Raw genomic sequence first — 22,873 nt, forward strand, 5'->3', positions numbered from 1 at the left:
AGAAGAGAAATGTAAGCATAGAAATATAAATTTTTGAACCTTAAAAATAAATCCTAATTCTAAGGGTGAGAATGAACACAGTTTTAGACAGAAGAAAGAATGATACAAATAAAAATAAGTGCCAACCACACCACAGGTAGTAACCACAGTATTTACTAAGAAATTACCTGCTAGGATTAAATATCTTAATTCTGATTAAATAACTTATACTCAATTCTAATTAACTAATTAACTTATTCCTTTCTTGGCACTTCTTACACTATTTGGTTATATCTTGTCAAGTTATTAATTTTATTCCACCTTATGCTAGAGTTTAAATATTCTTAACCACTAATTTGCACTCTCCAAAGTGCAAAGATTATATCAAATATGTGTTTCTACACCCACAGGTTCAATATTTTGTGTATAATACTTTCTCAATAAGTATCTGTTAATAAAAAAATGAATATTGTGGTATAAATGTAGAATGAATTATTTCCACATTCTTTAATTTTTAAAGATTTTTGTAATTTAATTTCCATATTTTTATCAAGTTCTAAATAATCCCTGTTGATAAGATGCAAAGAAAGCTAGAATGACTTTTAAGTAATTAAATATGGAGTCGGGAGTTTTATGAATCAGATTTATGTGCTCAAACTTACAGGGAATTGAATGCTCAAGTTAAATGGCTATCAGCCCAGATATTACTCTAGGCCTGAGTGTAATTCTGAATTAATATGGTCATGACACACAGATTTATATTAAATTAGTTTCATGATGAAATAAAGTCCAGATGGAAGTAGTCACATTACGTCAAGAGCAGAATATTGGATTTTTCTCTTGTTTGCACAGTTTCCAAAAGCTCTTGAAATTAAAACTCTTTAGGTAATTCTATTATTAAATATTACTAATGTTTTGATTTTATTGAAATCATACAAATTTATTGATAGGTGATGTTTAATGTATCCTTAGGAACTCTTTTTTTTCTTAATATAAATGCATCAAACTCATGCTTTTTTTATTTTTAATTTGGATTTTTCTGGTGTCTTCATTTCTCATTCATCTTTGTAGGTAGGGATTTCTTTTGATACTAATTTTTCTAACAGAACATAATAGTTGGATCTATATATTTACTCTAAAAATTTCATATAAATTTCCTAACAATAATTCCTTTTAAGCTTATTGAGCTTTTTACTTATTTAGTATTACTATTACATTACTGTCTTTATATATGCAGTTTTTAAAATGTGTTGACTTTTTAAATTAGCCTTTTGCTCACATTTTATTTGTTCTTTACCATGCAGTATAAATTACCAATGGAGTAAAATTGAGTTTTGAAAAATGAATGAATGTAGTATAGATTTCCTGAGCCAGAAGATAACATAGAATAACAGCCTAATATTTACAGCCAATTTGTAAAATAGGTGTTTCTCTTTCAATCCTATAAGACTCTTCTTAACATTGAAATATAAGTAGGTCATTTTTCTTCTTCAAATATTTAAAAATAAACCACATCTCGCTTTGGTATATGTGTACTTTAATATGCTAACTGAATCTGTATCTGTTTTTTTTTTTTTTTTTTTTTTTTTCCAGGGGGACATCCAGCAGTTTTTGATCACAGGTGATCCCAAGGCAGCATATGACTACTGTGAGCATTATAGTCCAGACTGTGACTCTTCAGCACCCAAGGCTGCTCAAGCTCAGGAACCTCAGATAGATGAGGTGAGGAGCACAAGACCAGAGAAGGTCTTCGTATTTCAGTGATATGGACATAGCAGTGCAGTTTTTGAACTTACACTTATTTATTCCATTTTAATTAGACTATGCGTTGTATTTTAATTGTGTTGTAATATTTCCAGGAAAAAGTGACTTGAATATATTTGGTACTTGTTTTCTTGCTGTTTAAGCATTTTATTACATACATTTATTAGCAATAGTAGTGCTTCACTTGCATACTGTGTATATGCACATATTCCATTTTGGAGGGGGTGAGAAGAAGATAATATCTAATAGCGATATTTCGACCATTAGCATTTAAATAATTAACAGCCTCAAGATAGAGTAACATATTTTCTGGTGTACATGCCATCTCCCTAGGCCTTTGGCAATGCATACAAATGAGAAAGTGACATTAGAACTATCTTAAAGTTTTCAGGCTGTGTTGAACAATTAGAGAGTTTTTAAAAAATTTTTTCTCATAGGAAAATTTAAAAGCATGTGAAATGGAAGGAATTTAAGCCTCAGTTGGGAGCAAAACTATATTTTTGGATTTTTTTTTGGATTTTGAATTTTTAAGAATTAGAGTTTTAAAAAGGAAGTAGAAATTTGAAAATATCAAAACTGTTCTAAAAATGAATCAGGTAGTATTTTTCTTCCCTTCTAAATGTACTATTAGGTGCCACCATTTGAGTTTTACTGTTTACAATGGGTCAAAATCTTTTATCTTATTGTTAGTTCTGCATGTGAATTCAGGTTGGATTTTTCACTTTCAACGCTAGAAGTATGTTTTTGACACTACTTTACTTTTTAAGGTTTAATAATGAATTCTGTTGCACTGATATTTTCCATGACTTAATGTTAGTTTTTGTTTAAAAAACAGGGTAAAATTTTAAGAACCTAACAGGAAGGCAAATATGAGAGTGTAAAGATAAATTACTGGCATATTTTATTTACCTGTTTCACAGTTATCATGTACTTCATTCTTTTTATTCTCTCATGATTCACCAAATATGTTTTCTGTGAATTCTGAAGTGATAGATAAAATAATTATCAGGTTTAGTGTTTTTATATCTAAGAGGTTATGTGCTGACTTACTATTAAAATTTATAGCATTTACTGTATATTTTCAAGGTTGATGAGATCTGTTTTGCTCTTTATAAAGAAAGATAAGGCGTATTATTCTTTTTAGCCACAGATATGGCTCTGATTTTTGGAGGAAGGGAGGTTTGCATTCTTAATATATCACTTTGAGGTGTTTTGTTCCCATGTTGTAATGCTATTATGTCAGGTAAGCTGTTATTTTATCAAGGTAATTTGTATCCATCTTCTTAAGTTCATTTAAAAATGAACTTAACATTTACTATTTTAGTTGTTGACCTGTATATTTAACATTCTGTTGAGATGTCAAACTTGGTTTTACTAGAAGCATTTGATGAGAAAAACAGCACATTGTTACAGTAGAAACTGCATGACAATCTGGTTGGGTAATGCAATAATGTATAGCATTTTTTACCTTTTTTTAGATTAAGTCATAATGAAAAAGTTTTTTCTTTAAGAAAGAATTAGCTTTCCCTTTTTTCTCTAACTCTAAATTATGTTGATCCTTCAATAATAAGATAAACATCTATACCAGCATCAAAAACTACTTAATTGAATTAGTAAGTAGTGCTTATATTAATTTTAAACTATATCCATTAATATGTCATTATATGATAAAAACGCATATTAATAATTCATCTTCAGAAGTTCTACCTATATAAATTAATAATGCAATGTTGGTTGCCAATGAATAAAGAACATAAAGTGCAATATGGAGTATCAGCCATACATGTACTTTATATTACTTAATTGTTCACTAATAAACTTCTGGCATTGCATGTTTATTATTCTAATTTGGATTAATAAATATTAATAAATAAATCCAATTAATAATTGGATTAATAAATAATCAATTTATTGTATAAGTCAACCGATATGCTTTTTTCAGCTTATAATTTTGTCTACTTAGTATCCTCTAAGTAGCATATCCTAATCTATTCTTAAGATTCATATTGTTATATGCTTGACATAACTTTACAACCATCACCATGGAGAAAGAGATCTATAATGTAGACAGATTTTAATTTAATCGTAATATCATCACATTTTAATTTTATTTGAACCTACACAGTGCCATTTAAATAGGTGACAAGCTAATATTAAAATTATGATGGAGTTGGGATTTTCTTATCAAGTGAAATTATCTTCCTATCTTATAAAAAATTAGATGTTAAATCTATATGATTCCTTTTGATATTCTTTCTTAAAAAAGGATGAAAACAGAAAATGAAGTGACAATGTTTTATAAAGGAATTTACAAAACAATTAGCTTTTCAAAGTATATTATCTTTTCACTTAATATGTATCATACATTCATTAGATGCACAGGTTTTTACTGATGTAACCAGTTTTCTTACAAATTATGTAAGAACAAACATTATGACATTTCTGGAAGATCCTTTCTCCTAACCTACTCTAATTTCTGTTAGAATACCGACAAAGTTGAAATTATTCCATTACTGCCTGTCTTTTTGCATATATTTGTCTGATTGATTATAACTAGTTCTTTTTTCTCTACTTGTCTCAAGCCATCCTTAGAATTCCATAATGAGGAGAGAGAATTATCTCCAAAAATATGTTATGAGGCTTTACGTAGCAATGTATATATATTGCGATATATACTAAGCAACGTCTTGAGTATATTCATGACCACCACACGGAGGAAGCTGTGCAGATAAAGGAGAACCAGGAGTAAATAAGCTCTAAAAGAAAGATGTGCCAGCTGGGTGCAGTGACTCACGCCTGTAATCCCAACAATTTGGGAGGCCGAAGCGGGCGGATCACCTGAGGTCAGGAGTTCAAGAGCAGCCTGGCCAACTTGGTGAAACCCTCTCTCTACTAAAAATGTTTAAAAAATTAGCCGGGCATGGTGTCAGGCGCCTGTAATCCTAGCTACTCAGGAGGCTGAGGCAAGAGAATCGCTTGAACCCGGGAGGTGGAGGTTGCAGTGAGCCGAGATCATGCCACTTGCACTCCAGCCTGGGCGACAGAGCGCGACTCCATCTCAAAAACAAAACAAAACAAAACAAAAAACAAACAAAAAACAGAAAGATGTGCTGTAGTGTCTAGGGCAGTTAACATGTTATTTCCTCCATTATTTCAAAACCAGCCTGGTTAGTCAACATTTGGAGAGTTTAAATAAAGGACAGAATTATGAAAGTTAGAAGATAATTTGTCCTACAAGAGAAAAAATGATATAAAATTGACTACTTTGATACAGGTCTGTATATATCCTTGAATAGCAGATTTCAATTAAAATACATTTAAGTTGTCCAGGTTTAAAATTGGCCCTTTATGCATTTACTTATTGTTTTTGTAATTCATAACTCCTCTTAAGCTACTAGAGCTTATTATTAGAAGGCACTGTGATCACAATTTTCTAAAACATTTGTGGTCAACAGTTCTTTTGCTGGAAGATTAAAAGGGAATGGTTAAAATGCAAAGAGAGATCCAGTTGAGACATAATTGGAATCGTATCAAATACACTACTTAAGGAATTATGTGTAGATTGCCCCTGGAAAATATATATTAAGTATACATATTATATGTATTATCATATATGTTTGCCCTAGGCAATTATATATAAATTGCCCTGGCATGCATGCATATATATATATATATATATATATATATTTATTTATTTATTTATTTTAGAGTTTTAACTTGTTGAGTTTACTGCTTTTTATGCTACATATGACTTAGTGTATTTAGTTATTTTTATTAAAAACTGAATTTAACTTATGTTTAATAATATCTATATCTTGATTGAAAATTAAAATTTTTATAAAGATACTGAGCTTTGGATTTGAGCATACTATTTTGCTCATTATTTAATATGTACAATTGTCTTTTAACTCCCTCTATTAAGAAACATATCTCTCCTTAATTAAAATCTTTTAATACAGAAGAAACTAGTATAAAATACTATTTCCAGTGTGAATTTATTATAAGTATTTTAAGAAAGCTAAGTGTTATGCCTTTTTTAATAGAGAAAAAGGCAGTAATTTTAAATATTAAAATTATGTATTAATTATAAGCACATCTAATTTTGAATCTTTTAATGTCTCACGAGGATTTTGTGCTCTTTTTGATCTTAGGAAAGTCTAAAGGAAATTAGGAATTTCTTAATACATTTTAGATTTTATTTTCCCATTGGTTACAGTATTTCAAATACAGTATATACTTATTTCATATTCTTTGTATTCCCTTTCCCTCCTCCCTTCTTTCCCATCTCTCAATAGATATGAAAATCCTTTCATACTTAGGAAGACTACTCTCTACATTTTTATTTTTAGATATGTAGCTTAATTTAAAATTCCCATTGAAATTACTGTAGAGCTCTTATAGAGAAACATTACATAGCAATTTTTACAAATCAAAATTAATGAATATTTGACATCTATGTCCAAGTACATAATTACTGTGTTTCAATTAACATTCCATAATTAAGAGTTTGAATTATTATTCCAAATTTTTTGTTTTCTCGTGATACTAACCACTATTCTGCTCATAGGAAATGTGCTTTGTCACTCCTATGTTATTATACTCTGTATAAGACAGTATAATACTTCTATGTAATACAAAAATAACTCATCAATAACATTAATTTCTTATCTCTTAACATTTACACTATGTAAAAGTTAAGATGGTTCTCACTTTGTGAATAGTATTTTGCCACTAACACAATTGCCTGATATTTTTTCCTTTGCAATGTAGTATGCACCAGAGGATATAATCGAATATGACTATGAGTATGGGGAAGCAGAGTATAAAGAGGCTGAAAGTGTAACAGAGGGACCCACTGTAACTGAGGAGACAATAGCACAGACGGAGGTAAAAACAAAGCAGTGCCTGTGTATGTGGTGTCCTGCTGTTCGTCATCCTGTGGTTCCTTATGTTGACTGTTCCTCAAACTTACCATAAACCTTTCATTCATCTTACTTCTCTGAACCAATAACTGTGATTTTTATTTGACAGTAGCCGTTTTGAAGAATGATGTCCATTTCACTTTTGCTTAGCCTTCCTTTCATCTATGCTCTATATTTCCCTCCTCGTTTATTTATGTTTTCCATTCCATCTTTCACCACATTTTACAGAAAAAGAAATCCAATTTCAAAAAGAAGATGAGGACAGTGGCTACTAACTCAAAGGAAAAATCCAAAAAGTTTACACCCCCCAAATCTGAAAAATTTTCATCCAAGAAGAAGAAAAGTTATCAAGCATCAGCAAAAGCCAAACTAGGGGTAAAGGTAGCGAAGAAAAAGCAATCAAGATCTATCCTAGATAAGCTGGAAGATCTCTGATCATGAATCATAGTCTTAACCCAACTAGATAAATACTCACTTGGCTAATACTATAACCCAATTAAATCATGATTTCCATACATTTGGGATCACCTTACATGTTTACTAATTCTCTTCTGAATTTACCATTAGGCAAACATCGTTGATGATTTTCAAGAATACAACTATGGAACAATGGAAAGTTACCAGACAGAAGCTCCTAGGCATGTTTCTGGGACAAATGAGGTAATACGTATAGACAGTATTAAATCACAGTCCCACTTTTTAAATATGTAATTTATTTTGATATACTTCACTCTGGAAGAATCTATAATTTCTCAAACATCTGATGTTTTTATTCTTTTACTAAAGTAAGAGAAACAATAGCAATGGTTCACTATTACTAAAAGCAGTTCATCTGAAATCAATGCCAATTCAGGTTTTGCGTGACTCTTTGCTTCATGCAGATGCTAAATTGATCAAACTGAATTGGCCGCTATTATTTTCTTAATTGCTCCTGGAATTGAGCAAGCTTTCCAACATGTTGTGACTAAGGGTATTCACAACATGTTTCTTCTGTGAGAAGAATCCTCTAAAGTGAAAATTGTATCATCGAAGGATACAATTAGAATTTTACTCCCTCTGATGAATAATCATGCATTTTATGACAGCAAGCATTTTGAGAAAATGTAGTCTTAGTGGACTTAAATAACTATTTACATTTTCAAACTTGTTAGGAATGTAATATTAATTCTTATTAAACTAATATATCTTAATCTTTCCATTATTTTCTATGAAAATATTCAAGTACATGTAGGTAAAAATTAATCTTCCTGAAATTCATATTTCACATGCATTCTGATCATGAAGAATACAACATACAATTCAGTTTAACTTTGTTAAATATCTGGTATACATTTTGATATAATTTTATCAGGAAATGAATGTAAGAAATGTAATTTAGTTTTAAGAAAATTTATGTAAAATGTCTCTCAATTAGGCAAATAGATTTATGTGAAAACACAAAATTGAGAATAATAAATGTTTAGGGTGAGAATGGATTTTAACTTTCTTTTAGATGAAATTAATAATTTTCAATAAAATGAGTATTTTGATTCAAGATGTCCATTTACCTAACCAAATTCATCCAGCATTTTAGTTCAGAGCTATGATTATAGCAATATTCTTACCATAGATATTATGCAGTCCCTGTAGACAGCATATACTCCTTATCTAAGAATCCAAAAAAATTACGGTTATTGGACATTTAATTTTAGTGAAAAATTACTCATCATTTATCTACATATTTTCATTCACAAGATTGTGTAATACTATTATCTAATATTACTCTATCATCTAGATTTACTATGGAATAGAAAATGAGTTACTTAAAAATGAAATTTACAAATTGGCAAGATAAGCCTAGGCAATACAATAAGATCCTGTCTTTACAAATAAATCAATCAATGAATAAGCTGGTGCATGCCTGTAGTCCCAGCTACACAGGAGGCTGAGGCAGGACGATCATGTAAGCCCAGGAGTCCCAGGCTGCAGTGAGGTATGATTGTACCACTCGACTCCAGCCTGGGTGACAGATTGAGACCCCATCTCAAAAAATAAAAAGTAACAAGATAAGTTATTTAATTTGAGCCTCATCATGATCATAATAAAACCAAATATTCACAGGATAAGTCGGATTCAGGTTTATTCTACTAGTAAGGAATTATGAGAAAAAAAGGTATCAGTTTTATCTATGTCTCTGAGGAAGTATTATTGACATAATTCTTACTTTTAAGTATTAATTAATATTTATTCCTTACCCTTCTTGAGAACTGTACAGTGATATTTTATATTTCATTGTCTTAAATGTTGCTAGCTATCATTTATTTTATTTGCTTTAAAGAACTCTTTGGTGTAATACTACTTCCCTACATATGAGATACTCTGCATAATCATTGTAATGATACATCTCTATTCATACTGATATTGGCATATTATTATTTTATTTATGGGATGAGACTCAAACTTATATGGCTTATCCTTTTAGAAAATGTATTTCATAATGATGTTCTGTAAGATTTAAAAATTAGGCAAAGCTGCCAGGGTGTGGTGGCTCACACCTGTAATCCCAACACTTTGGGAGACCAAGGCGGGTGGATCACCTCAGGTCGGGAGTTCGAGACCAGCCTGATCAACATGGAGAAAACCTGTCTCTACGAAATATACAAAATTACCCAGGCATGGTGGTGCATGCCTGTAATCCTAGCTACTCGGGAGGCTGAGGCAGGAGAATCACTTGAACCCAGGAGGTGGAGGTTGCTGTGAACCAAGATTGCGCCCTTGCACAACAAGAGTGAAACTCCATCCATCTCAAAAAAAAAAAAAAGAAAGAAAAAAACATTAAGCAAAGCTTTAACTCCATACCTTTTTTACTGTTCAAATCTTAAACTGTGAAGTAAATATGAAATTGACTAACATGTTTTTTCCAATGGAACAAGCAAATACACATGTTAATTCCATGTGAATATTTGCAGTTTATTGGAGAAAGTGCTTTGAAAGCAATATCTCTTTGTACATAGCAATGTACAAATATATTTCTTTCAATGATACTGAAAGCCTACTTTCCAGGTGTTTAGAGTTGCTTGAGTAGTAACAAAATCGCATCCCATCACACGCCATCAAATTGTAATTTAAATGCTTACCTTGCTTTACTAACAATAAACTTCATGTTCCTCAATTCCTTGCAATTTAAATTAATAGCCAAATCCAGTTGAAGAAATATTTACTGAAGAATATCTAACGGGAGAGGATTATGATTCCCAGAGGAAAAATTCTGAGGATACACTATATGAAAACAAAGAAATAGACGGCAGGGATTCTGATCTTCTGGTAGATGGAGATTTAGGCGAATATGATTTTTATGAATATAAAGAATATGAAGATAAACCAACAAGCCCCCCTAATGAAGAATTTGGTCCAGGTGTACCAGCAGAAACTGATATTACAGAAACAAGCGTAAGTTGATACTATGCACTGTGTCATTGTATGTCTTATTTATGGGATATTTTTATGTCCATGTCCATCTTAATGTCTTTTCAGGTTTAAAATGCAGGTTGAATTTTTATGTAAATTATGAATGCCTATTACCACTAGGACACCTTGTTAGATTCTTTCACATGGGAATCTTCAGCAGTTGTATCTTTGGCCATACTTTTGGAGTCATTATTTGAAAGTAAAATCTTGAATAGAATTGCATCAGAAAATTTGTCATTGATAAGATTAAACCATAGTTGTTTTTATTCCAAGTAGCAAGTCTGATTTTTTATTTCTGATTTTTAGACTATTTTTTAAATTTAATTTGATGACATTTCTTAATGCCTGGGAATAATAACTGACATCTATAGATGTCATTATAAAACATGTTTATAAGAGGCAATCGTTCAATCTCATTTTAAGATTCAGTATTAATGCTTCTTATGCCTCTCTTTTAATTTTTGCCATATTTAAGCCTTCAATAGGTCTTCATATTTAAAAATATATTTTAATAGCTTGTTTTAAATGTGTTTAGTTTACTAAATTATCTTTTTAAAAACAAATGGCCGACCGGGTGCTTTGGTTCACGCCTGTAATCCTAGCACTTTGGGAGGCAGAGGCGGGCGGATTACCTGAGCTCAGGCGTTCTAAGCCAGCTTGGGCAACACGGCGAAAACTCATCTCTACTAAAAATACAAAAAAAAAAAAAAAAAAATTAGCTAGGTGTGGTGGCGGGCACCTGTAGTCTCAGCTACTCGGGAGGCTGAGGCAGGAGAATGGCGTGAACCCGGCAGGCGAGCTTGCAGTGAGCGGAGATCGAGCCACTGCACTCTAACCTGGGCAACAGAGGGAGACTCCGTCTTCAAAAAAGAAAGAAAGAAAAAAAAAGAAGAAGAAAAGAAAGAAAGAAAGAAATGATCTTACAGACATTTAGGCTGTTTTGAATATTTCATTCAACAGATAAATGGCCATGGTGCATATGGAGAGAAAGGACAGAAAGGAGAACCAGCAGTGGTTGAGCCTGTAAGTAGTGGTGTGAATGCACTTTAAAGGTTGGTAAAATTGCTTATGAGCCACGATTACGTTAAGTTATTATGTATGTTCGTGTTTTACCAATGATAATCTTGATGTACAGATGTTTGCAATTCACCACAAATAAGTAAGTTAATAAGGTCTTGTCTAGAAAGGAGAATTTCAATAAAACAAAACATTATAGAGCTGCAGAAATTCAGAATTTGAAAGTAGCTGAAATTTGTCTTGTCTAATTCTCTCATTTTAAAACTAAAGAACCAGAGATATAAAGGACTTAAGTAATTTTCCTGAGGTATCAAATGTTTGATTAATGAGATATAATAGGACTTTTAGCTTTCCTACTTTCCAATCCAATGATACTTTTCTCTAATCTCTATGACTTCACATTATTTGGAATATATAACATATATATTTGTTACATATCCAAATTGTGTCATATGATATTTTTTACTTCCTTTTCATCTACAGAAGAATCTCTAATTCACTCCAAATTAATCCTTTAAAATTTATATCAATATTATTACTAATAATATTGCTAAGAAACAGATTCTTACTTGGAAGCAGTTTTGCCATTGTTTCCTGCTAATAAACAATTCAGAAAAACTAATGTATTAGAACTGAAGGTAGAACAACACGAAAATCATTTCAGAAATTGTAAGGACATAAAAATTTCAAAAAAAAACAGAGAAAGAAAAATGATAAAGAATAAAAAGATAGTTGTAGATACGCAGCGTTATTTCTGAGGGCTCTGTTCTGTTCCATTGACAGAACAGAGCCCTCAGAAATAACGCTGCGTATCTACAACTATCTGATCTTTGACAAACCTGACAAAAACAAGCAATGGGGAAAGGATTCCCTATTTAATAAATGGTGCGGGGAAAACTGGCTAGCCATATATAGAAAGCTGAAACTGGATCACTTCCTTACACCTTATACAAAAATCAATTCAAGATAGATTAAAGACTTAAACATTAGACCTAAAACCATAAAAACCCTAGAAGAAAACCTAGGCATTACCATTCAGGACATAGGCATGGGCAAGGACTTCATGTCTAAAACACCAAAAGCAATGGCAACAAAAGCCAAAATTGACAAATGGGATCTAATTAAACTAAAGAGCTTCTGCACAGCAAAAGAAACTACCATCAGAGTGAACAGGCAACCTACAAAATGGGATAAAATTTTTGCAACCTACTCATCTGACCAAGGGCTAATATCCAGAATCTACAATGAACTCAAACAAATTTACCAGATAAAAACAAACAACCCCATCAAAAAGTGGGCGAAGGACATGAACAGACACTTCTCAAAAGAAGACATTTATGCAGCCAAAAAACACATGAAAAAATGCTCATCATCACTGGCCATCAGAGAAATGCAAATCAAAACCACAGTGAGATACCATCTCACACCAGTTAGAATGACAATCATTAAAAAGTCAGGAAACAACAGGTGCTGGAGAGGATGTGGAGAAATAGGAACACTTTTACACAGTTGGTGGGACTGTAAACTAGTTCAACCATTGTGGAAGTCAGTTGTGGCGATTCCTCAGGGATCAAGAACTAGAAATACCATTTGACCCAGCCATCCCATTACTGAGTATATACCCAAAGGACTCTAAATCATGCTGCTATAAAGACACATGCACACGTATGTTTATTGCGGCATTATTCACAATAGCAAAGACTTGGAACAAACCCAAATGTCCAACAATGATAGACTGGATTAAGAAAATGTGGCACATATACACCATGGAATACTATGCAGCCATAAAAAATGATGAGTTCATGTCCTTTGTAGGGACATGGATGAAATTGGAAACCATCATTCTCAGTAAACTATCACAAGAACAAAAAACCAAACACTGCATATTCTCATTCATAGGTGGGAATTGAACAATGAGATCACATGGACACAGGAAGGGGAACATCACACTCTGGGGACTGTTGTGGGGTGGGGGGAGGGGGGAGGGATAGCATTGGGAGATATACCTAATGCTAGATGACGAGTTAGTGGATGCAGCACACCAGCGTGGCACATGTATACGTATGTAACTAACCTGCACAATGTGCACATGTACCCTAAAACTTAAAGTATAATAAAAAAAAAAGAATAAAAAGAGACAATTTTAAGGACCTTGTTGGCCATCTACTCATTACTCCAAAATCATGCAACATGCTCACAAAAAATGTTGAAAATATTTTTTTCAGAATGAATCAGTCCTTATTATAAAAAGTTTTAACCCCCTTTTTAGATGACATTATAGCTTTTCAGCAGTCCAAAGATGGGGTGGAATCATAAATGTTTTAGAACTGAGTTCTTATTCTGAATAGCTCTTTATTCCTTTGCTTATAAAGAGCTTATGTCATATTTATTCATTTTCCTTTTGCCTGGATTTTTCTGTAATTTCCCTGAATTAAAGTGCTTATTTTCCATTCTTTCATTTACACAGCAAATATTTACTAAGTTTCTGTTTTATGCCAGGTATTATTCTGTGGGCTACAAACAAATGAAAAACAAAAAATATAAAACCTTGGTAGATTGTTTTGTCTGTACTCTTCCTGGGAGCACTTAGCATATTCTCCTTTGTAATATTATTCATCTAAATATTCATTTCCACTCCACTTAATTCACACATTCTCTGAGGGCACAGTCTATATCTTCTATAATTTTTAATTTCTTTCCTTCCCTGTGCAAAAACATTTGTAATTAATTTAAATGGTATGAATAGATAATTCACTATTTAATATGCAATGATATAGTGTTCTCTTATATTCATGTAATTAAGAGGTTGGGGGTTATATTTCCCTGGTAGAGATGTTCTCTTTTCCTGTTATAGGGTATGCTTGTGGAAGGACCACCAGGACCAGCAGGACCTGCAGTATGTAAATGTTTTAAGATTATTTTTGTCTATTTAAAGTAATCATATATAAGATTTCTATTAACTACTGAATGAGAACATTTTAGACTAATTAGAATATTGAATTATAGAGAAAAACATTTGTTCAGAGGAGCTGGTGCCTTTGAACTGCCTTCTGATTTGTCTATCCAAGTAATACTCTTTAAATTTTGTTTTAAATATTTTTGTGGCTTAGATACCTCTGCATCTTCTAAACTCATTTTCGTCTTTCTACTGAAATATATGAAAGTAAAGAAAAGTCATCCTTATTTTCATTGCAGAGGTATAATTATATCTCAACAAATGGAATCTCAACTTCTAGGTAGACTGCAGCTGCCTTATCTATACCTCTGTGTGGAGTAATTATCAGATTCCATTGTGGTATCCTGATAAGGCTGATGTTACTCAGTGTGTTTATTCTCAGGTGATTGCACTGATAAGACCTTGTAATAAATCCTCTGTCTTTTGTGGAATTAATTAAACTCTTGTCATCTAAAATAATATATGATACTGATGCATTTAAATATGTTTACCCATAAAAGGAAACATAATTGCCTCTAACCTAAATGATTTCTACATGTTCAACTTGGCTATCAAATTTTTAAGATCTAATTTTATGAGTGTTCCACTTCTTCAGTTAGAACTGGGACCAAATATGACCTTAGAGACTTTACATTGGCATATTCTTCTTTCCTGTTTTTCCTTGAAATGTTTGCCTCCACCCTGAGAGCAGCTGAACTAGCTACAAATTGGTTTCTATATGTTGTCTTTTCACAGGAAGATAAATAGGGCAACTGTTTAGAACTCTAGTGTATATTTATAAAATATAAATGAACTCTTCGATAGGACTAGAGTGAATTCATCTAAATATTAATGAGATTAGGAATCTGATTAAGATATGGTGTGTTTCTCTATAGGGTATTATGGGTCCTCCAGGTCTACAAGGCCCCACTGGACCCCCTGGTGACCCTGGCGATAGGGTAAGTGAATGGACATGATATCTCATTACAAATGCATGTCATACAGACTTAAATAATTAAAATGTATTCTACAAGTATAATATGTTATCTTACTGCATGTGGGAGGGGTAAAGGCAGCATGAACTCAGTGCTGCACAACATTTTAGTCAACATTTTAAATATTATTTTGAAGTGAGGAAAACAATGTGCATTTATCTATGGCATAATTAGTAAGCAAACTTTTATTTCACCCAATATTCATATTGATATGAACTCATTACATTAGGGATTCTGGTCTTCAAATTTGAATTCCAGTCATATTTTCCAGATATTTCCATTTATATTTATTTGGATGCTGACAGAATAAGTTAATAAATCTAAATTCTACTTTGAAGATCAAACCCTGGGTTACATGCTGAAATATCTCATTTGTGTTAAGTCTCTCCAAACTCTTCTCATAAAATAACCTTCCCTTTTTTCCCCACATCCTTGAGTAGCCAATAACTTTGTACTTTTTTTCTTTTGTTCTTTAGAGGATCAGAGATGCAAATAACTTATACTTTTCATATAATTACAATTTAAATAATGTAAAAACTTTTTAGTTTAAATTTAATGAAGGAAGATTTTTAACTATTTCAGAAATTCTGGACTGAGTGACAGCTATTTAAGGTCAGAGGACATAAGAAGTGTATTATGCAAACATTATGAAACTTCTTATTTAAAATAAAGTTCATAAAGTTAGTTCTTACATGCTCTGCTTACTTAATTTGATATGTCTAGTTTCTTGGAGACATTTATTTGTAATAGTCATTTTAGTTAATATTTTTAAATCCCAACATATTTTCATAAGACCTTTTTATATTCTGTAATTTACTCACCTTAAACTCTATATCAGGTGACAAATTCATCTCTTTACACTGTGCCTTATAAATAGAGACATATAAATGATCTAAAAATGTAGGAAATATTTTAGTAATGGGAAATTATACCATTCAAGCTAGATTTGTTAGGATTTTAAAAAATTATTTCTTTATAGAAGCCATTATTTGAACTTACTTTAACAGTTCCTTGAAACTTGTAGAGAATCTATTGAAATAATATTCTAAATAAAATATAATTTTGCCAATCTAGAATCAATGTTAACACTTTCCTAGGAGTTAACTTTTTATGAGAAATTCACATTTGAAAAGTGCTGCTGCATTTTTTTATATATTGGTTGGGCGCTTTGAGTTATAGCATTTTGTATCTAGTTATTTATTAATTTTTGAATTTACTTGCTTCCCTGCCAAGTATGACATGGCTATGTAGAAATGTCTCCTTATATTGAAAGCTTATGGACATATACCTTATATCTATGAGTCACATACTTATGAACAGATGTATATATTACATATTTAATATTTTCTATATTCATATCCATATCTTGGATTTCTGGACAGCATAGTCACACCTAAACTTCTAAATGTACATGTATGTATGCATGCACACATACATACACTGAGTATATTCAATCAGTAAACATTTAAAATAAATTAGTGATTATCTATGATTAACATTAACATGCTAAAATTAGTCATTATCTATGTTAAAAAGTATCTCTCTTGAAGATAGTATCTATTGTCTATTAAAATATAGTATGTAGTTAAGTGTTCTACTAAATAAATACTATTTATGTATCTGTTAAAGAATACTAAAATATACCTTAAACCTAGTAATTTTTAAATAAAACTTTCATTATTTACTTAAATCTGTTTTTATCTAACTGTAAGAACCAGGCTTGTACTACTTGTTTTTCTCACATTACTTTCCCTTAAAATATATGTGAACTCTTCATCTTACACAGTTTTAGGCTGTGAACAAAGTTTGAGCAAAATTTATACCTTAATTGGATTATATATTAATAACCGAACATTATTAAAATCATCTAAAACTAGTGCAACAGAATAGAATTCTCTCTAGGTATACTTACTAAAAACAGACTAAATAAGGTGGAAAGGGCAAATGCAAATTAGATAAAGTAGACTTATGTTATAAGTTATTCTAGTTCTAGTAAATATTATTTTGATATTTATTTATTTTGGTTATTTCATTTATTTTTCTAGGGCCCCCCAGGACGTCCTGGCTTACCAGGCGCTGATGGTCTACCTGGTCCTCCTGGTACTATGTTGATGTTACCGGTATGTTCTTTTTTATGTTATAGAGATGACTTGATATCCTGTCATCTTTTTTCTGAAGTGTATTGTTGAACCATATTGAAGAGCAATCAACTAAAAACCATTGTACAAGGTAGAAATACTTGAAATTAAGCAGCATTTGGAAATTCAGGGAAATTTTACAAAACAAAATTATGGTAAGTATCAATCTCTGCATTAAAACTAAGAATTCGTTATTTGATTACACTCTTAGCAACAGAGTTTTTAACAATATTTCTAATTGTGGTTTATCCTGAGTCACATTATTAACATGTTTTTCATATGTTATTTAACATAACATTAATATACTATTTACCATCTATTATCTATATAGTCATAAATTGTATTTATTTGTAGTGTTATTATTCATTGCTCAAAAATTACTTGCTTTACTGTAAGATTCCTTTGTAAAGTTTTTGTTGCCCTGGTGTTTTGGGAAAAAAATGCGTATTTTATTTATCAATTTCAATGTAATGAACAAAGTTTCAAGAAATAATTACTTAGAATGAAAAATTGACTCCTACTGCATTTTGAGTTAAAATGGAGCAAATTTTATAGAGGAATATTACAGAAGATCTGTTTTATAACACAAGTACTTAAGAATGGGTGAACAAAATAAATAAATCACAAGGAAAATTTCCTGTGTATTAATGGATATTCCAAAAATTTTGACAAACAAAATAGAGATTGAGCTGTAACTGTCACTGAACTTGGTATATTTGGAATTTTATACAAATGAATCAATAAAATGGGTAGCATTTGTGCTTAAAAAAAAGTCACAATGGTTTATTCCAGAGGTAAAGAAATTATAGCATTTAAAATTGAAACAGAGTTTCTAGTTTCTTCTTCTACAAATGGTAACCTGTAGTGTAAAGAACTTCCAGAAGAAATGGAAAGAGCAAAAACAAAACAAACTAGATCTCATGATTCATTATGGAGTTACTTTGTAATTTTGTAAAATCCCACCATTTTAATAGGTGGTTTTTATCTAATGATCAAAACACATAATTCAACATGTTTGACAAAGCTAATTTTGAATTTCTTAATGTTATCTCTTCCAAGTTCCGTTATGGTGGTGATGGTTCCAAAGGACCAACCATCTCTGCTCAGGAAGCTCAGGCTCAAGCTATTCTTCAGCAGGCTCGGGTAAGAAAGGATAAATTTGCATTCCCACAAGATGACTGACTCTGCGTAAAGTATATATGTGTGTACATATGGAAGACGCTACCATTATTAATAGAATATTTACTTCTGAATAGTGTATTAAACTTACTTGGAAAACTGATAAAATTATATTTGTTTTTCTAGTAGTAATGTTTATTAATTGAAAATTATAGTTAGGTAGTTGACCAATGCAATGTTGCCATTATATAATTCTAGCAGTCTCCCACCATAACACGCAAGATTTCTATTTTTTTTTCCCAAGAGTATTGATATATTTACACCTAGTGCACCTTATCTTTCACATCCAGTTTTACTCTGCTAACTTATAAGTCAATGATTGGTTATAATTAAGAGAATAAAATTTGAAATACATTTGTTCTTAATTTTCTGGATTATTTAACATATCATGGATAACACAGAAAATTAAATTTTTTGGACATCATATATAACAAAGAAACCTTCAAATTTCTTACCAACCCTAATCTTTATAATCTGTAGTATTTTTAAAATTTCAATTTATGTTTTTTAGTTTAAAGCTTCCACTACTTGTAGACTTATAAAATATAGAATTACATTTATGTTTTTTAATTAGTTTCATTGAAATTAGAATATACACAAGAAAATCAAAAGGATAGACCAGGAAGGAAGTGGAATTCATATAACATTTTTATTCATACCATTGGTTTTCTTTTTAAGGAAGAAGGAAATAAAGGATTTTTGGTTGGTATGGATATGGTTACCCACTTTCTAACCAATATAAATCACTTCTGTGATAAAATTTTTATGCATCATGATGAATTAATGCAGCATGTGTAAAAATATCTGAAAACATGAGTAAAAATTGTAATTCATCCTCAATATTTGTTTATGTCTTTCCTAAGTCTATTAATCTGAAAATATATCATTATTTGATTGTATCATGTTTAAAGATAATGAAAAATTAAAATATTTGTTTATTAGATTTTGGCATAATGCAAATCTAAAATTATTTAAAATAACTTCCTAAAGATTTCTATAACTTATTTTATAAAATATGTTCTTTTGAACAATTTTAAGGTAATTATTTGAACTTAAATATTTTATGAGGTCATTGAATTCCTCATTTTATTAGTCCTCTTAACCTACTTGAAAAATAGGTAGCAAGCATTATAATTCAATTTTTCAGATATTTAATCTCAAGGATTAAGAAGTATATTGTCAAAAATCTCATGGTGAGTCAGTAGTGACTTTGGAGATCCTACTGTTTTCATCTCGTGCACTTTTCTAATATGATTTTGCATTTATTTCTGTTGTGGTATTATTTTTGATATCTGTGATAAATCTAAGTGTTCATCTGTTGAGCTCTCTAATATTCAAAAGTAGCACACAATACTAATTTAACATCTATCAAATTTTTATCTTTTGTACTGTATGTGTTTCAGCTTTTCAAGTATGCTAATTTCACATTTCTAATATTCAGTGTAACAATAGTGCATGTAATCAGTTTATTATGCATATGATTATACGAAATAAAACATTCTTCTCTATAGCATTATATCTGCGATTTGTTAAAAGGCACATATTATCATAACACTTCCTGACCAGTTTTGTTTTATGGTGTCTGGCTTTGGTTATCATAATTTTTCCTAAAATATTGCTAAAAGAATTTATTTAAAGCCTCTCAAATTGTGCCTACACATTTAAGAGAAAAAGGCTATGCATTATTCTTGAGTAAATTCAGAATAGTAAATTATCAGATATTAGTTGTTCTAAAATCTAGTTTAACTTGTATTTTTGATTAAGTCATAGCAATATATATTACAAGATTTTATATGTTAAAAAGTTTTTAAAATGTATGATATTTACCTCTTTTGTCATTCTAGAAATTTGCAGTTCTTCAGTAACCTGACACTCTTTCTAGCATGTAGCTATTAAATCTGTGTTGATCATGTATTACTTAAGGGCAGCTTGTGCAAATTCATATTGTACTTTAATGTGCTCTTCCAGGAGAATATTACTGAATTTGATATATTTTGTTTCCTAGATTGCTCTGAGAGGCCCACCTGGCCCAATGGGTCTAACTGGAAGACCAGGTCCTGTGGTAGGTTACCCCAACAAAGATAATATATGTTAAAATTTTCAAATTAGCAGTTCCCTGTGCAACTTCTTCCAGGGATTGTGTATATCTATGGTTGGTGACAATAGGGTATGTTTTCATGCTTGCTGTTGTTTCCATTAAAAAAAATCCTTCTCAATTCAGTTTTCAGTACATTTTGATCAAAAGGTCTCAGTAAAAAATTTTAAATTGAATAAATAAAATTAAAAATGTAATTGAGTCATATCCAACTATTAATTTCTTAAACTATAAGTATCATTCATTTGCCTAATATTCAGCTTCCACAATTATGTTTTACATTAAATCCTTGAGACTTAATTTTATATTAAACAAAATGTTTGTTAAAAAAGAAAAATTTATTTGAGGCCAATGAAAATTATGACACAATCTTAGGGCAAGCAAGATACTTTTTAAACTGCAGGTTGCCTCAGTATTCCACAAGGTGCTTCAACTATTAGAGAGAGTATTTTCTCTTGTAGAAATTCTTAGAAATAACGAAGTGTTATTTTTTTCTTACTAGCGTGATAGCAAGCTAAGATATTTCAAATATTTTTGTCTAAAAAATCTTCAAATACACTAGAATATACTAATGTTAAGCGGTGTAGCAGTTCACAGGATTCAAACCAGGATTCTCAGTAATTTTAGAATAGATGGATAAATAATTTATATTTTAAATATTTGGTTTTTGTATAAATTTTTTTCTGCTATGCTTTCATATGCTCTCATAGACTTTCAAAATATTTTATGAAAATAAATCTATTTACAGAACGTATTATTCTGAAAGTTAAAATCTTATCTGTATTGTACATAGTAGACACTTGCAGCAAAACTATTGTATTCAAATTTAAATCAAGTACTTTGTCTTCTAATTATTTAGTCTGTTTTCCTGATTATATTAGGATAATAGTTTTTCTTCATGTATTTTATCGAAGATTTTATTATGTAGATGTCCTTATATTTATATTTACCATAATTAGTCATAAAATTTTATATATATTTTGCAGGAATATACATTCAATCATATAAGCTCACGGGGAACACATATTCTGATAATATGTTTCATAGAATTTAAATTATATAATTTAACACATTATTAAATGTTTATCATGTATTTTATCATGCTTTGCTTTTCCAAAATACAGTAATATGGCAGATTCTATATCACTTAACCAATGAAATAGAGTTAATTTTTAATTATTTGTTAATGACTCAAATTTACATAACAGGAAAGTAAGTAGTATGTTAGTGTATTATAAAATTTGGGGTCAGAAGAATTAACCTAGGTATTTTATTAAAAATAAAACTTTCTGGGACTCTGAACTTAAGACTCTAATGTTGTAGATTCAGGATTGGAACCAGCAACTGTAATTTTAATACATGCAACAGGTTGATTCCTATGGCCAAAGATATTTGAGAAACAGTGCCATATTTGATTTAATTTACAAATATCAGGCTGGGCGCGGTGGCTCGCACCTGTAATCCCAGCACTTTGGGAGGCCAAGGCGGGCGGATCACCTAAGGTTGGGAGTTCGAGACCAGCCTGACCAACATGGAGAAACCCCGTTTCTACTAAAAATAGAAAATTCGCCGGGTGTGGTGGCACATGCCTGTAATCCCAGCTACTCGGGAGGCTGAGGCAGGAGAATGACTTGAACCCGGGATGTGGAGGTTGCTGTGAGCTGAGATTGTGCCACTGCACTCCAGCCTTGGTGACAGAGCTAGACTCCGTCTCAAAAACAAAAAAAAAATTTACAAATATCAGTCCTAGGATATCTAAAACTCTATTATTCAAATAAATTTCATTTATTATCTTGAAAAACACAAGAAAATGGATTCATAGAAGCTAACGGCAGCAATGAGCAGAAACAAGGGAGGCACATTATATTAGCAGTTCTTATTTTCATTAAACAACCATTAAGAGCCAGCCAATTTTCCAGAGACTGTTGGCAAAGAGAAAATATTGACAACCATAAACACATTCTCAAAGTCATAGGCAAAATTAATTAATTTTATCTACTTATCACTTTGATATGAAAGTTTTAGCTTCCTTAATTATTGAAGGTAGGTATTGAGAGAAAAAAATCATATTGTTTCCTTTTACCATTTCAAAACATGCAAATTTGATGTTTGCATCAAAACATTAAATTATTAGTCTTCCAAATATCTCTTAATTCTATAGTCTAAAAAAGTATTCACTAGATTAAGATTTAGAAAAGAAAGTCTACATCGATATTTTGACATCTGTACATTTTTCCTATGAAAATTATTTTAACCAATTGTTTACATCTAGTTATCTTTATAGACAAATGGAGGACTGTATCATAAAACATGCAGGAAGTGTAGAAAATCTGTTTTTCCCTATTATTTTATAGTCAATGACTGTGTGACATTTTTTAGAATAAATGTTGGAGCAAAATAAT

General features: G+C 30.9%; 1 protein-coding gene across 2 annotated transcripts in view; it reads left to right on the forward strand.

Moving 5' to 3' along the window:
- The window catches only part of COL11A1 (collagen type XI alpha 1 chain), a 230,623-nt gene that overhangs the window by 74,848 nt on the left and 132,902 nt on the right, over positions 1–22,873 (forward strand). The window contains exons 5-14 of one of the 2 annotated variants that reach the window (XM_031002707.3): positions 1,573–1,701; positions 6,514–6,630; positions 7,233–7,325; positions 9,840–10,094; positions 11,073–11,135; positions 13,984–14,025; positions 14,961–15,023; positions 17,105–17,179; positions 18,257–18,340; positions 20,382–20,438. In XM_031002707.3, the coding sequence (XP_030858567.1) occupies positions 1,573–1,701; positions 6,514–6,630; positions 7,233–7,325; positions 9,840–10,094; positions 11,073–11,135; positions 13,984–14,025; positions 14,961–15,023; positions 17,105–17,179; positions 18,257–18,340; positions 20,382–20,438 (978 nt within the window). Of the gene's footprint in view, positions 1–1,572; positions 1,702–6,513; positions 6,631–6,893; positions 7,047–7,232; positions 7,326–9,839; positions 10,095–11,072; positions 11,136–13,983; positions 14,026–14,960; positions 15,024–17,104; positions 17,180–18,256; positions 18,341–20,381; positions 20,439–22,873 lie in introns of both variants that reach the window. The other variant, XM_055375041.2, reaches the window with a different exon arrangement.

The sequence above is a fragment of the Gorilla gorilla genome, chromosome 1 (genome assembly GCF_029281585.2).
Source record: "Gorilla gorilla gorilla isolate KB3781 chromosome 1, NHGRI_mGorGor1-v2.1_pri, whole genome shotgun sequence".
Taxonomy (NCBI): domain Eukaryota; kingdom Metazoa; phylum Chordata; class Mammalia; order Primates; family Hominidae; genus Gorilla; species Gorilla gorilla.